Consider the following 15,877-nt stretch of genomic DNA (forward strand, 5'->3'; position numbering starts at 1 on the left):
TTTATTTTCTAAAAACATTAAAACTCTTCTTCAGTTTTCAAGTCTTCAAAATGAGACTATGATTGAAGAATAGTTAAAAACAAAAATATATATATATATATTCATAAGTAAGCATAATTTATAAAAATAGAAAATAAATGCAGAAAGTGTGAATCAAAAACAAAATTTTGGTTGCTCTCTCATACTTAAGCATGACTAGTTAATTATCTTGTTACTTAGATGCATATAACCATGAAAATGAATTAGAATAAAGAGTATATATTGTGGTATGAATGGGTGAAAACCACCAATGTACGCTCTAATTCTATTGCACCTCTTCTTATTTAGATCTTCCTTCACGAGCTCCCTTATATCCCTTGTATTAAAATTTCTCCTAATCTTAAAAGAGGTCTTTGTCATCTTCTCTCAAGATCATTTTCTCTCATCTCAAATAAGTTTAGATTTAAAACACAAGCAACTAATTAAACAAGTTCATCTTAAGCACTCAAGCAAGAACTCCAAACATTCCCTTAATTTAACAATAAGCATGCACTAGTAAGTGGTAAGTAAATTTCAAACTTAAACAAGGACTAAAGTCTCCCATTTGTAGTGATTAGTGAAGTTTGATGGGCAATGCTTGAGAAATTAAAATGGCAAGAGTCCCCTGGTTAGTACTAAGCAAGCTAGAAAATGGAGAGGCATTTGAAGATATCCCAACTGTACAATTTCAAATCAAGTCTTCATTCACAATAAAGAATCAAAATCTGCTCGTTAAATCATCAAATAGTCACTGGGCCAAGTTAGCAAATTTGTACTAATCAATCAAGATCCAAAATTTGTGGATTACAAATGAAAAAGAGTAATCACCCCTTGAGTGCATTCCTTCCTTTCAAATTACAATTTAAAAAACATAATATGCCAAAAAAAAAAAGTTAAATTATAACTTAAGTTTGTGTACTATAAGTCATCTTTTTAGTTCTTAAAAAATTGACAACCAAGAGAGATGAATGCATAAGGAGAAAGAAAATATAATAAATAGTTGTCACTTTTTTAATGGTATAAGTAAGAAAATACCTAAGTACCTAAATGTTATCCTTTTATAAAGTTCAAGGATTGAATAGATACAATATTCAAGAATATTAAAGAGAGATAGTGTGCCTAACCTAACTATACTGCAATTAGTTAAAGCATATATACTCGATCAAAAAGTAAAGATTTCAAATTTTCTTCTTGAACTCGAGAGAAAAAAAATGAAAAGAAGAGAGAAATCAATTATGCAGTCAAGTAGACATGATTACTGGGGCAATTCAACAGTGAGAAATAAAAGAGGGCTCACTAGGCTTTTTTTCTTCGGTAAAAAGCTTTTGGTCTTCCACCTCATACAAGATTCGAAAGTTTCCAGCTTTCACGTAATGGCCATCATATCTATAAGATGACATTAGAAATACCTGAAATTAATGCAAAAGAAGGTACAAACGATCCCAAACCAACAGCTGGTTCTGTTTACAACTATACAGGAACAGTAGTGGGGACTGGATGCTAAAAAGTCAACAGTTTATGATCAACATGAGCCTATGATCATGCCAAGGATACAGATACAACCAGCTAATTGAGAGAGTTGGCATCTTCTTACACTGAGGTTGATTATACAATACAATACGCTTTCACCTGAGGACTGAGCGAGCGGAATCGATGGCATTTTCTGAGGTTGGACCCATCATTTAACTTTGTACAAATAATGTATGCCAAGAGTGTAACAACTAGGTATGCGTTTACCCTGGCATATGAAGGCAGGTATGAGTGGAGTTCAGAAAGCAGACAACTGATACAGTGCAAACAGTATAAAAACGTAAATCAATTAATACAGGAAAATTCCCACCTGCCAAAACTATTACATGGTGTTTTTCTGTCTTAGCATACTCGAATTGCATATGAAAACAAGTTACTTAACCTACAAATGGAAGTTTGAACTTGAAGACGCCCTCTGTCATGGTTGTTATAGGCTATAACAGCATCAGTTTTGATTATAAAAAAAATAATAATAAATAAATAAATAATCGGGAGTCGGAGCTTTGATCCCCTATACTCAAGGACACGTACACCATTCTCAATGCTCGGACCCGGGAGACATCAAGGATTTTTAGTATTAAGTTCACCTAAGAGTTTGAACTTGAGGCCTCTAAACCAATATAACCAAAAGATCCCCAGCCATTACCAACCAAGCTGTCCATTGTTGCTTCGATAATATAATTGTGCATTATGCATATGTTAATTTTAGAGGAGAAAAAATAGAGAATGACAAATAAGATTTCGTTAAATTGAAATACATTCGGATACAAAGCTAATAACCTATTTATACTACCATAATCCTAAATCATGATTCAAATAGGAAATATAATTCAAATGATATAAACTAAATTCAAATAACATAATCTAATGATAATTCAAATAACACCATCTAATAATATAATCTAACAACATAAACAAGCTCAATCAAACTAATCTATTATATTGTTAACTGAACGGGTACGTATCACTCAGATTGGGACGCAGTTAATGTGTCTTGCAAAACCGAGCAATGACTGTCATGTGCTAGAGCCTTCTTGCAGACAAAGAGGGAAAATACGAAACTGAAAATAACATTTACAAGATATAGCATGATATTTAAATTAGATCCACGACAACCCGCATACGATCTGTCTACATGAGGCTTCTTTCGACAGCCACTTTTTTTAATAAGAAACCTTTGTTAAGTAAAAAAGGATAAATAAGGAAATTCATCAAGCAACTGAAGGAGGTTACAGAAAAAAAAATCTCTAATTAGACAAAATAAGAGAGAGAGACAGAGAGAGAGCGGTATGAACATGAAATAACCCCTAAAGAAAATACACCTGTTATAGGAGCTCATAATCTACCTTGAATATTAAGTGGTAAATAAGCTTAATTACGTCAGTTTGTTGCGTCGTTGATGGAAAAGGTACATATCAAACCTCAGACAGCAACATAGTTCATTTCAAAACAAGCAGCGACCACATTGCTAAACTTGCAATCAATGTGCAGGGTAAAACAGAAAAATATACCGGATTTAAAAGAATTAAAAGATACGGTTCAATATCCAAATTCGATCCATGAGCCTACAAGAAAGTAGATGCAACATGCAAATGTAGACAAAAAAAGAATTACCTTTCTATCGTTCTTCATAGTATGGAGGTGTTGACTGAACACACAATTCGTTGTCATCCCCATCATCTTTGTCATCATCCTCATCTTCTTCATCTACCCAGTTGCTGGGATGATGTTGTGAAACGGCAGGGCCATTTATATCAGACCTCTCTAAAAGTACCATGTAGCCCAACAGGAAAAAAGTTACAAGCAGCAGGTGTAACAAGATAATATGATATTTTCTAGGTATTTCTAATAATATCAAGTGTTATTCCTAATTTTGGCATTTCTACTTTCTGGAGTGCTAGGTTAGCAAATGAGCTACTGACCTTGACGTTCTCTTCCCCGATCCTTTCCCATAGGATTGTCACTACATTAAACAGTCAAGCTAATCACTTAAAAATTACAGGTAAATATATCTGGAGAAAGAAGTTATTTAAAGAACCAAGAATTAGAAATGAACTCTAAGGTAAGTTTTCTCAGGTAAGCACAGTTACAGTTTATAAGTTACAACATAATCCTGTTGCTGCACAGTGATATGCCCCTGTCTTCCTTATTTTCAGTCTGCTTTGTCTCATCAATTGTGTAACCATTCTTCTTCATTATTGTTTTCCATACTTTACCCAACTGCTCCGCACTTCTTTAGGCATTTTATATTAGTTGTCAGATCTCTGTTAAAAAAAATGCAATATACAAAATTCATGTTCTTCAAAATATGATGACAAGCCAGTGCTTTGTTTGGCATGAGGTACTTTACTTTTTGACATAGCTAGTGAAAGGACATAATTTTCCGGCAATGATATCATTATTCCACTTGCAAAACCTTGTCCAGTCCAAAAGAAAACAAAAACGGAAGAAATTTAGTTGGATAGGACTGAAGCTTCTAAATTAGAGTAACTCCACATCACCTTCCAATACTATAAATATTATTGGAAAAGTAGATGTTCAACCCTCGCAGAAAAGATGAAGTCACTGTGCCCAATTTTATTCAGTAAACTAGCATTTACATATTGGTGCAAAATTCATAGAAAGTGCTACACCCATCATCATATAAACATAACCAGAATATCACTTCAAAAATAATTAATATGGAAACAAGTTGCACTGTAAAGGATACCTTGTACGATCAACAAGGTTATTTGCTTGAGCACACCCAGCATTTGAAATCTGCATTGTACTAATTCGTTGAATTTCCATCTGTTCACAAGAACTCAAATTTCTCTCACCTTGTACCTGTCCTTCAGCAGCATTACCACTTCTTGGTGCACTTCCTACGAAAAGGGTTGAAGGATGATTTTAAATAAATAAAAAAATTGTCTATTTATCTAAGAAATCTTATCCCAAATGAGAAAACCAAAGATATTGTGACAGGGATAAAAAATGAAAAGGTTCATGTTCGGGCATGAACAAACAGTGACCTGAGAGTTCAGACCATATTCTGGTATGATCGGATGGATGCCCAGAAACATTAGCTCTGGACCCATCTTGCTGTGGTTGGGATGCAGTCCTGTGATCAGATTCACCATGCTCAGTGGCAGCCTCTTGTGGAAGCTGTGCTCGGCTTCCCACATGGAGCTGTGATACTAGCATGGTAGCAAGTACAAGTGTAACATCAAAGTTTGAACCGGAACCATCATCTAGACCGAATTTTGGTGCCATTAGAATTGGCCTGTATGCCCAAATACAAAATCCTATCTCATTCCAGATCAAAGTTAATGGTGTATGAAAGTTTATTGCATCATAAATGACCAGGCTAGACAAATTACTTTTAAGGATTAGAATAGGATGGACGTAATAATCCTCCCTGGGGGAGTTAGGATACATAATCCATAGACTACAAGATTCAAAACTATAAATAACTTTCCACCAGATCTACATGTCATTTAGCATTTAACCATGTAGAATTCATAAAATATATATATAGACAAATCTTGTACATTGTTTATCTTCCATTCATCTCATTTCTCTGAACTATCATCCAAACCCTAGTTACCGAGTGCTAATCAGAAGAATGAAAAAAACATTTTCAAGCCCAAGTCAAGCAGTTAGAAGTACAGACCCAGTAATTCAGCACTGTTATGATAATTACCTCTAACTGTTAAGGAAATTAACAAAACACTAAAAAGAACAAAAGAAAAGGAAGCAAAAAAGTAAATAAAAAAATATGTCAGAACGTGTTCAATTCTTACTCCCCAGCCTTTTCAAAATATAGGTGGATGTCAACTTCACAGCACTCGCAAAAAGAAAGAAATGCCTGAAATTTGATAATGAAAGTAGGTTAAAAGAAATGCTTAAAAGATGAGTATCAAAAAATAGAAGCCGTAAATTTATCATGCTTCCTAAATAATAGCATATATCATTTGCCGAAGAGCATGTAAGCTAACGCAAGCTTGTCCAAAATAATAATAACAGTAATATCAACTCACCACAAAACATATAGAAGAAAAATTTAGTACCATCAGAAGGGCAGCACTCCAGACCCAAAAATAAAGGTTTAATTGGAAGTACCTTCAATTCTTTTACTCCAAATGTTATGTCTACTGGATCTCCACTGTGAGAATAATGGACAAACTCCTCCATAGGATCTATCCAGAGTTGAGTATGGAGCAGCGCATCATTGTCTGCAGTTAAAGAAGGAGGCATAACCTGAATCTAGGTAGATCCACAGAAAATAACTATTCTTTTTTTACAAGAAGGAAAATTACATATTTTCAAGTAGCAACATCTTTATAGTGGAATGTATTTAATTGATTTAGGCATGTACAAATGATCATTACCTTTGGTTGGGTCTATATAACTTCTAAGCTCAACAGCCTTTCCTTCAATCTCACTTGCAGCTTCAGAAGGCAGAGAAGTCGGTTCTGTTGCAATAATGGTGATCTCCTGCAAGGATGACTGAAAATTTGAGAGTAATCTATTCAGATCTCGAGGCCTCACAACTAAGTCACTGGGGAACTGTCTCCTGTCAAGAGACAAGTGTTGTATGTCTGGCTCAACGTTGCAAGAAATGCAGTATGTTTTATTCATTCCTGCATGACAGATAATATTGACATATTTAAGAGAAAACTTATCATAAAACTATAAAACCGTGTGGTATTGAAAACACAAGAACATTTGGTAAGACCACTTTTTATAAACCAATTCTGACCAGTTTAGGATAATCTTCTTTGATCACTAGATGGAAAGTAAACATGGAATGCAATAACAGACATCGTCGTTGCTGACTTTTCATCTTTGCATCACTTCAATGTGCTAATTGGACATAGTTATATATATATATATGCCAAAGGTCTACACACTACCCCTCTCTTCTTCAACATAACTACCAGCATAATTGCATTTGCAGCATCAGATGCAATAATGTTGTATGCCAGACGTACATGGCACTAAAATTCTTAAATTTGCTTTACTTGCACTCTTCAGTTGTAGTTATCAGATGATTTACAATCAATCAATGTCAACACATCAGAACCATGTAAGTTAGACATCATTGTATGACATTCCTAATATGCCAGCATCTGCATTTACCAATAGCACATATAAATTGAACATGGTTTTTAGCATAAATGTGTGAGTACTCATATAAATTGGAAAGGGCAACTCACCGTTGAAGCATTTCAAACTCCATTGCACTTTTAATGAATCGGGATCTGGTAACTGCACTCTCAGATGGTCTATACTTGCAATTGGTGTCCTAAGAACAGAGCAAACAGCCTTACATGGCACAACAAGTAAGCATGAGTGCCAAGTAAAGAACTTTTTGTGGATACAATACAACATAGTATCACACATACCTTCAAAAGAACACTGCATTGCACTTGATTACCAGAAACGACATAGGCATCAAAGAAGCCAGGCTCAAATGTTATAGCTTGATAGGCAGATCGTGATGCATTGAGGGTGTAAAATGCAAGCTGAACTTGACAATAAAACGATCAGCATTAAAATTGATCCTTTCATATAATTTTCATCCCGAAACATTTTGCAGACTAAGCAAGCATTAAGGTTTCAGCCATATTTACTTCCCTCTTATTTTACAATTTGACATAGAACGTTCATTTCATATGAATTGCAGTAAAAAGTAAGTCCATATAGGACGATGGTTTGGGGTATAGTTTCATGTCTTATTGGTTCAATTCTAAACTTTGCTTTTAACTTCTCACGTATCAATGAAAAGTTTATTTCTTGTTTGAAAAGAAAGTCCTTTTATAGGATAAATGTTATAGTCATGTATATGATGGAGCGTCCCTTGTTTCAAAGAGAGGAGTACGGGTTATTCACATTTCATTTGATGGTCAGGGGCAAATTGAAAGCTAAGCAATGGTATGTTTGAGAATGTGAAGGAAAAGGAAATACTGGAAATGTTGAATACTGAAATTTTATGTAAGGGAGGAGGCGGGGGCTCTCCGGGGAGGGGATTTCAATGGAGGAAAAATGGCAAGAAGACACTTGTGCCAGGTCATTTTAAAGGATAAGATGAGAGCATTCAAATAAGAAAAATGGTTGAAAGAAGGCGATGAGAATATGGGTTTTTCCATAGGCTCTCGGCAGCTGGAAAGAGGAAGAGTTTCTTGGCTAAAATTATCTCAGATGAAGGAGTTAAGTCTTTTACAAGAGCACAAAATTGAGGAGGTTGTCAAATTTTTCAAAAACTTATCCAAAAGAGGTAGGAGAGAGGTTTGTTGCAGAAGGAGTGGAGACAAGTCCTATTAACCAAGAAGTAAGTTGTTGGTTGGGAGACCCTTTATTGAAGGAGACACTTTGCCCAAGTCCAAAGAGTGTTCCTCTATGATGGAGAGAAGATTATAGTGGACTTGTCGTTTCCTGATGAGGGTTGACCCTTTGGCGTGCTTTTTTTTCTTTTTGTGAGGCATTTGGCTTGAGAAAAATTAGTAGGATTTGTGAGAGGTTGAGAGATCTTGGGAAGAGTTTGACCTCTTGCCAGGTTTAATGTTTCTCCTTCGGCATCAACTTCTAAGTATTTCTGTAACTAATTCGGTAGGCCTTATTCCTTTGCATTTGAGCTCTTTTGCTCTTTTTTTGTACGGTTAGTTCAAGTTTTGGTTTGGCTCCTTTTACTAGGTGAAAGTTTCGCGTGATGTCGATGAGAAGAAATTTACTGGATGATGAAATAAATTGATATGTACAACAGGCTAATTGGAAATCTTAGTGGTTTTCACCCGATGATTAGGGAGGAACCAAGATAGTGGCCTTTGCATCAATCTTTGAGTTTCTCTGTAAAATCTGTATGCTCGCATTCTCTGATTACCAGTTCGACAATAGATGCAACCTTCGTGAAAGCTATTCCGGCTCTCATTTCATTAGCCAATGACAAAGGAAAAATCCGTATTCTATATAGAAGTTACTTTCACTAAAAGCCACCAACCACGTTCCACATGCATAAACGGTGTAAAAAATTAGATATGGATTCAGCGGACAATGAACAGTTACAATTATCGCTTACACAAATACAAATATTTCCACCTAATTCCGCACTCATCAAAACTCAACACTGCAATTAAGCTTACAAACAACTCAATTGACCGATCACACTGAATATGAACATCCAATTCGGTGAGATCAAAATTGGTGACGATGTGGGGATTTGTAAGGGCGAACTACGAACAATACGGAAGCTGAGGGAGAATATGGAATACCTGCGACGGAGAAGCTTGGATAACGAGCTCGTTTCCAATGCGAGCAAGGCATGTGACTGAGCGAGCGAAGGTCTTGAGAGCATTTCCGCTCAGACTGAACTCCATTTTTTCTCACTCTCTCGCCGTGAGAGAGAGAATCGCACTGGTTTTGTATTGGCGGGAAGACGGAGGAAGAACGAAGCGCGAAGTTTCAGAGTGTGGTTTATGAAATTCTTTTTAGTAAAAGTTAGGTTAAAAAACATTTTTTAAATGACGATTTATTTCCTCACTTCATGATTAAACGATTCAATTTTTTTAAATAACTAAATTTTAGTACGTAACAATTTAATTTATATAATTTAAAATTTAGTTTTTATCTCCAATTTTTTATTAATTTTTTTATAGGTAGATTAATAAATCGATGTGGAACTAAATATGTTTATGCATTACAGAGATAAAATCCTTTTACACTTAATTTTGTGAGATTTTTTAACCGTAGATAATAGATTGTTTTAAATTTTAAACTACATCAATTAAATTGTTACATACTAAGTATAAAGATTAAATTGTTGTCAATTTGAAAGTGACTAAATCATTACTTTAGTAAAATTATAGAGACTGATGTTTTTAACCTTAACGTTTTTACTTGGATTAAATTGTAAATTTATAAGTTTAACTATACCCTTTAAATTTGTTGATCGTTTTCTTTTTGTTTATTCCATTCATTTTATAAATTTCAATTATATATTTGAACTTTTTATTTAATTATAATAAAACTCTCTTTGACGTCGCAATGAGAGTGGAAGTGTTGTAACGACATGTAGTTCAACTCTAACGATTATAAACTAATGACTACACACATTTGCATTAGTCAAGTTATTGAAAAACAAAGACTTTGATTTGTCAAAAAAAATGACAAAAGAACAAAAGAAAAATTAATCAAATTAAATTAATTTCCTAAGAAGAGTCCTCCTCGATTTACGAAGAAGGTCCCATTCTGGGAGGGAGATACCACTCTGGAAGAGCTAGAATTCCAACATTATGTCAGGACCTACTGATCAAAGGGACAGTTTCTATAGGGCGTAGGCTTCCAAAAGGTTCCTCGCTTAAACAAAAAAGCTTTTGGAATTGAAAATGCCTTTCGAATTTATTCCCAAATCGGTGACGAAAATTTGGATGGTTAGAACTAGGAGAGTGGAGCGAGGACGGGAAAATGGGAGAGTCGAGAGAGGATGCTAGAGACTGATGGAGGGAAATATTATTTGTTTGTCCCATGATTTCTCCGTCAAACAAACAAGCAAGAAAATAATAGTATGTACTAAAATGAAGCACTTTTTGAAACATTGACAGTAAAAATGTCAAATTTTAAAATATAGGGACCAAAAATATAATATTTTATCAGATTTCATTTTAAATCATTTAAACAATTAAACACAACCCACTAAAAATGATTACCACGTCGATCAAGACTAAAATGTTAAATCATCTCGAAATAATGGACGATACATTTATTTTAATAGTGCAATTCAAAAACGTGTCTAATATTTTGACTAATTAAACTACATACCCTGTGTAATGAGATATTGCAAATATGTGCAAAATGTATGGAAACTTGAGAGAGAAGGTGGGGGAATAGATTTGGACGAAGGAATTAGATTCTGTGATAAGATGTGAAATGGATTGGAACATTAGATCATCTAAATGTTGCAATTTGCTGCATATATGTGTGCTTGCCCATCAACGAGATTCTCATGTTGGTTACTTCAAAAATTTAACCATAATATAATTAAATTGGGAGAATAACAACTACAAATCTTGTACTCACTACGATTAAACTAATTCGATGACTATGATAGAAAAATGAAAAAAACAAATCGTTTTATTTTATTTTTTAAATATAATGAGTTGACAAATTTTCAATAGTGGTGAGGATAATATTCGATCCTCATTGTTAAGGAGTCGAGTGTTATGTATCCCAACTATATATGTATATTGTTGATACCGATTTATGGGTGTGGTCCACACGTACGTCTTCGTCTCCAAAATCTCGTTGCTTGCACACAGAAATCTAATATCAGTGTAATGTGCTCTACCGAATGCACTTATATGCTTAAGTTATAACTTGGGTTGGAGCAAATGAGTATGAAGTAATAGGACTCTGTATTGTGGTTTGGTACGAGGTGTCTCAACTACATGCGATTTTCTTATTGACCCGATCCACATGGTTTATATATATGTATATAAACTATTAATTTATTTTTTTTTTAAGGAAAAACAAACGCTAAAGTTTTTTTTAGTACTAACATGTTGGGGAGGGGATTCAAACTCACAATCTCTTGGTTAGAGGTATATGTCAATTACTGTCGAACTATGCTCACTTTTGCAATAAATGCTAAAGTAGATAAAATGAAGTATGATTGTGTATTTTTGTTGTTGTTGTTTTCTATCTAGTGGCGATACTTCGAGATCATTGTTTTAAATTAGACAAAAAATGGAAATATAAAATATATGCCGGTTATATTTTTATGTTGAGGAATGCATTTTGTCATTTCTCATCCATATGTATTTTGTCTTAATTGATTGTCAACTTCAACTTAACTCAATTAGTTAACGTGTTTATCTCCAACTAAAAAATCGTAAATTCGAATCTTCAATCTCACGTACTGGTACGTTTTAAATAAATAAATAAATAAATAAATACATGTTCAAATTGAAATTTATGTGTATATAAATTTAAAACAATCATGATATAAAATTCGTGAGGACTTGTTGTGTACATATTATTTGCAATAACTTTTCATATTTGCCTCTTGCCCATTCCTTGGGGACTTAGTTGTTTGTTAAGAGAATGAGATTATGGTTTTAGCATACAGGAGAGTTGTCCTACCGTCCTACTATATCTTGTTGATACTTGCACGTTTATTCTATCTTCGCAAAATTACCGTTGCACCCGTGATAGAAGTTACAATAAATTAAAACAACATAATCACGAACTCGAGGATCTATATTGTCTACTTTTTCATGTCTACATTATTTCAACATTTTTATGTGGTCATTGGCCAAAATGAAGGTGACCCATAAAAATTAAAAGTTTGCACGTGTCATTTTATCTTACATGACCATCTTTAAAAATCATTGCATGGAGTTATAGTTGAAGGATTATTATTATTATTATTTTGGTTTGAGAGAATAGTTGGCATTAAAAGTCAAAATATTAGAGCAAACAAAAATTGTAGTTAATTTTTTTTTTCTTTTTTTGGATTTTATTAAACAACAAACGGCTCGAAAAATAACATAAATAATAAATAAATCAAATATGTTTTTTACCAATAAAAAAAGGCAAATTAGAATATATTAATTGTTAATAAAGGCTCACTTCAAAGGAAGAAATAGAATAGGAATAAAAACAATGATATTGTATATGATGTGAATGAGAATGTCAAGAATGGGGATTTTTAATGTCCAAGAGAATATATATAAAAGAAAAGGGGAAAAAAAGCTCTCTAGAAATTGAAAGAATGAGAATATTAAAGGTGAAATTTGGTGGGTATTGTTCTTTGTGTGCGCTTTTATTCTCCTCTTTATTTTATTATTATTATTTTATAAATTTTATCATTAGATATGGAAATATATTGGTCCCAAATGAATCAAATCAAATATTGGGGATAAAAAGAGATAAGAAGATGGATTGGTGACTTCTAAATAATGTTAGACCAATGAAATTAAATATTTTTACTATTTACCATTTTAACCTTGATGGTCCACGCTTGGTATGATAGACAATGTACTCTAGGGTATATTTGAAGGATATTGTGGTAATATAACATGTGGGATTTTATTTTGTTTATTTTTTTTAAAGTTCAACTGCATATGGGATAATAATGACTTGAATTTATGACATTTTAAATATTAAAGATGTTTTCATGTTCTTTTAGTCCAATAGGAGTGAAAATTCAAGCATAACATTTTGATAGATGATACATATCAATATGCTTTAATCTGACTATACACTTGCCATGTTTCAATAGATTTAAAAATTATTATGAATATTAAAATAAAGTCAATATTCAAATGATCACTTTAATAGTAAAAAAATTGATGATAAAAAAAGAAAATTTTCAAATATATTACAAACTCAATAATCAAATCATCACTTAATAGTAAAAAAAAAATCATAATAAAAGAAGAAAACTTTCAAATATATCATAAACTCAAGTTTTAAGTATTTTATCAATTGAATTGTGTTTAGGTTAGCAAAATATATTATGCACTTCTACCCATAAAAATTTGTTTATAGATATTTCAATAATTACTAACGGTCAGTGATAGAACTTTATTAAAATTAGTGGTAAAATTGAACTATTTTAAAGTTATAAGACTTTTTTTTATATATAAGTTGAATAATATCACCTCTAACCTTTAATTATTCCATTCGGTTGGCAAATGACATATATTTTAGTATAAAAATCTCATCTGTTTATTTTTATTGGAAAGGAAACCTCATTTATTTACACGAGAGGCTGGGAAGGAGAGAAAGAGAGTTTCAACATTTCAAAATGTACCATCGCCACCAAAAAGCGCTGATATCAAAATAGAAGCCACCTGTACATTACAAAACTACCCCTCCACATACTCTTACAAGTAGTTTAAGATTTCGCATTTAGGTTGCCCAATATGGTAATTTCTTAGCAAAAAAGGAAAATTCCCTCACACGACTGAGCAGCCATTAGGATTTTCGTCGCTGAATATCTCGAGAGAACCGGACGGCTGAGATAAATATGGCTCGTAATCGGACGGTGGAGGATCAAACTCCGTCTGTACACCTGGATGAACGTACGCATAGGAATACTGCTGCGGTGTGGCGTAATGTGATTCGCTATGAGGTTGAGAACATGTTGCGTATGCTGTACCGTACCGCAGGGAATAAAGTGGGTGTGTAGTGTAATGCGGTGGGTATTGAGTCACGAAGTGACGTGGACGGCTCTCGTTGGCTAGAATTGGAGACGGGCCGGGTGCGGGTTGTGGCCCGGGTTCTGGATGACCCGGAGCTGGACCAGGCGGTGCGCCTCCGTTCGCCGGAGCATCACCGGCCGATTCACCGCCGGCATTGCCGCTGCTCTTCTTCTTCTTCTTCTTTTTCTTCTTCTTACCTCCGCCGCTTGTCTGGCCGCCACCGGTCGTTGAAGTTTCAGGTTGCTTCGCTTGGCCACCGTCGTCGTTGATTTTTCCGGCAGCCTCTCCATTTTTCGTCGGGTCCGTGACTTGAACCTCGAATTTCACCTTCTCTTTTTCGTCTTCATTGCCGCTGCTTTCGGAGTCGCTCTGTTTCTCTTTCTTCTTCGATTTTCCTTTCTTCTTTCCTTTTGAATCCGACTTCTCCGGCCACAGCTCCGCGTGCTTCCCTGTCTTCAACAATTTCTTTATCAAAGTTTCCGATTCGACGTTCCCTTTCACAACCACTTTCTGTTGCTTTAAATCGATATCCGTTTCATACACTCCTGAATAGTCGGATTCAAAATCAGCAGATATTTTCTAATCCATATTCCAGAGAAAACAGCGATTTATAGAGAGGTAAACTGTGAAAAACGCCATTGCATATCATTTTTCAAGTTATTGTGAAATGAATATGCTAAGAAAGGAATAATAGCAAGTTCCGAAGAGTGATACTCGATCAAGAGAGAGAGGCGACTGTTAAAAACGCCATTGAAGAACTGAACTCGAAGAAAACAGATCGCAATACGAACAGGAGTGAGAAAAAACTTCATCGACGAACAACCGGGAAGAAAGATTAAATAAATGAAATCAAACTTCGAAATCGACCTTCAACGTCCTTCAAAACTCGTTTCACCTTCCTCTTGCAGGCTTCGCAGTGGATAGAGACTTTCAGAATCCACGTCTGATGAAACAGTAACAAAAAAATCACAGAATCGTCAACAGAAAAACCGTATAGCGAGAGGTTGAAGAATGGATGAGTTATAGATTTGCAAAAAAGAGTAGCCGAAATCGAAACTACCTTGTATATGAGAGGAGGTTCCGCGATTTCTTCTACTTCTTTAGGCTCTGGCTTGGCTTCTGGTTCTGCCATTAAATGCACTGAAGCTTCGAGCTCTGTTCTTGAGAGAGAGAGATGGGAGATGCTTTGGAGGCACTTCAAGTCTTTTTGAATGAATGAAGACTCCTTTGTAAGAAAAGTGAGTGAATTTTTTTCTTTTCTTCAAAAAGTTGCTGGTTTATATTACTTTTTTTTATATAATAAATTGCCTTTTCTTTAAATGTTTTTTTGGAAATGACAAATTTTAGTATGAACTATATAAAAGAAAAATGCAAAATCAACGGTGAAAATAATTACAATTACACTCTCCAACTATAATTTCAACAATTTCCTAAGAAATTGTTGTAATTAAATTCTTTTATTCTTATATATTGTAGTTGTACATTTATTGGTTGCAACTAAAAAAATGTGCATGTCATCTATTAATTAAAAGGGTTGTTGCTGTTAAATATCAAGTTTTATAATATTATTACAAATATACTATAAATTCATGAAGACACCTATCTCCAATCGTGAGTTCAAATCTCGTCAACCACATGTTGTACTAAAAAATAACTTATAATAGTATGATTTAATTTCAACGGGTGATTTTGAATACTAATGGCTCCAACTGAAGGTTGGGAGTGCCAACTCAATAATTTTTTTATATTTTTTTGCATTTTCCCCCAAGATACAAAATATACAATATGATATAACTTTGGCTACTCCACTTTAAGCATCGAGTTAGATACATCTATAACCTTTTTTTTCAGATTTATGTAGTCCATTCAAATTGAAAAGATTGGAATAACCTTAATGTGTGATTGGGCTTCCTTCATATTAGTTTATAAGGTATACAATAAAATGATTCAATTCCAAAGCAAAGATCGTAGTTCTCGAACAAGCAATCGAATAGATCATGGAGCATCTTTAGGCTAGGTATTGTTCATCTTATGATCGTAGTACCAAGTACTTCTTATCGAGTTATAATATGATCATATTTATAAGTAAGCATATACTGCAAGATAATGATTATCTAGTGAATCTACTCAACAAATATTTATTATTC

At 34.0% G+C, this 15,877-nt stretch overlaps 2 protein-coding genes across 5 annotated transcripts; both read right to left on the bottom strand.

Moving 5' to 3' along the window:
• Window positions 1–1,006: 1,006 nt before the first annotated feature.
• Window positions 1,007–9,002, bottom strand: RAD9 (cell cycle checkpoint control protein family). Of its 4 annotated transcripts, none has more exons than XM_022295135.2 (11): window positions 8,799–9,002; window positions 6,936–7,055; window positions 6,747–6,855; window positions 5,919–6,170; window positions 5,650–5,762; window positions 5,331–5,395; window positions 4,560–4,810; window positions 4,259–4,412; window positions 3,471–3,511; window positions 3,163–3,312; window positions 1,007–1,756 (listed from the first exon to the last, which is right to left on the bottom strand). In XM_022295135.2, exons 1-10 carry the CDS (start codon window positions 8,901–8,903, stop codon window positions 3,167–3,169), a joined length of 1,356 nt encoding a protein of 451 aa, XP_022150827.1. In that variant the 5' UTR covers window positions 8,904–9,002; the 3' UTR covers window positions 1,007–1,756; window positions 3,163–3,166. The 4 variants fall into 4 exon arrangements, 2 of the variants coding, with proteins under 2 accessions (XP_022150827.1, XP_022150828.1); XR_015792578.1 differs by lacking the exons at window positions 1,007–1,756; window positions 3,163–3,312 and adding exons at window positions 3,639–3,812; window positions 3,899–3,964; XR_015792579.1 differs by lacking the exons at window positions 1,007–1,756; window positions 3,163–3,312 and adding an exon at window positions 3,639–3,812.
• Window positions 9,003–13,305: 4,303 nt separating this feature from the next.
• Window positions 13,306–14,975, bottom strand: LOC111018813 (Heavy metal transport/detoxification superfamily protein). The gene is made up of 3 exons (XM_088127173.1): window positions 14,791–14,975; window positions 14,598–14,673; window positions 13,306–14,275 (listed from the first exon to the last, which is right to left on the bottom strand). The coding sequence occupies exons 1-3, from the start codon at window positions 14,860–14,862 to the stop codon at window positions 13,485–13,487; spliced, it is 939 nt and encodes a 312-aa protein (XP_087983299.1). The 5' UTR covers window positions 14,863–14,975; the 3' UTR covers window positions 13,306–13,484.
• Window positions 14,976–15,877: the final 902 nt, after the last annotated feature.

This window comes from Momordica charantia (genome assembly GCF_013281855.1).
Source record: "Momordica charantia cultivar OHB3-1 chromosome 8 unlocalized genomic scaffold, Mcharantia_2.0 BLBB01000008.1, whole genome shotgun sequence".
Classification (NCBI taxonomy): Eukaryota; Viridiplantae; Streptophyta; class Magnoliopsida; order Cucurbitales; family Cucurbitaceae; genus Momordica; species Momordica charantia.

Excerpts from the sequence above, each read along its gene's own strand:
- RAD9 (XM_022295135.2), bottom strand. The coding sequence starts at position 8,903 with ATGGAGTTCAGTCTGAGCGGAAATGCTCTCAAGACCTTCGCTCGCTCA. Across the intron at positions 7,056-8,798 it reads TCCAAGCTTCTCCGTCGCAG|CTTGCATTTTACACCCTCAA; the intron begins GTATTCCATATT and ends TGTCAAGTTCAG. Across the intron at positions 5,396-5,649 it reads TTGGAGTAAAAGAATTGAAG|GCATTTCTTTCTTTTTGCGA; the intron begins GTACTTCCAATT and ends ATCAAATTTCAG.
- LOC111018813 (XM_088127173.1), bottom strand. The coding sequence starts at position 14,862 with ATGGCAGAACCAGAAGCCAAGCCAGAGCCTAAAGAAGTAGAAGAAATC. Across the intron at positions 14,674-14,790 it reads AACCTCCTCTCATATACAAG|ACGTGGATTCTGAAAGTCTC; the intron begins GTAGTTTCGATT and ends CTGTTTCATCAG. Across the intron at positions 14,276-14,597 it reads AGTTTTGAAGGACGTTGAAG|GAGTGTATGAAACGGATATC; the intron begins GTCGATTTCGAA and ends CCGACTATTCAG.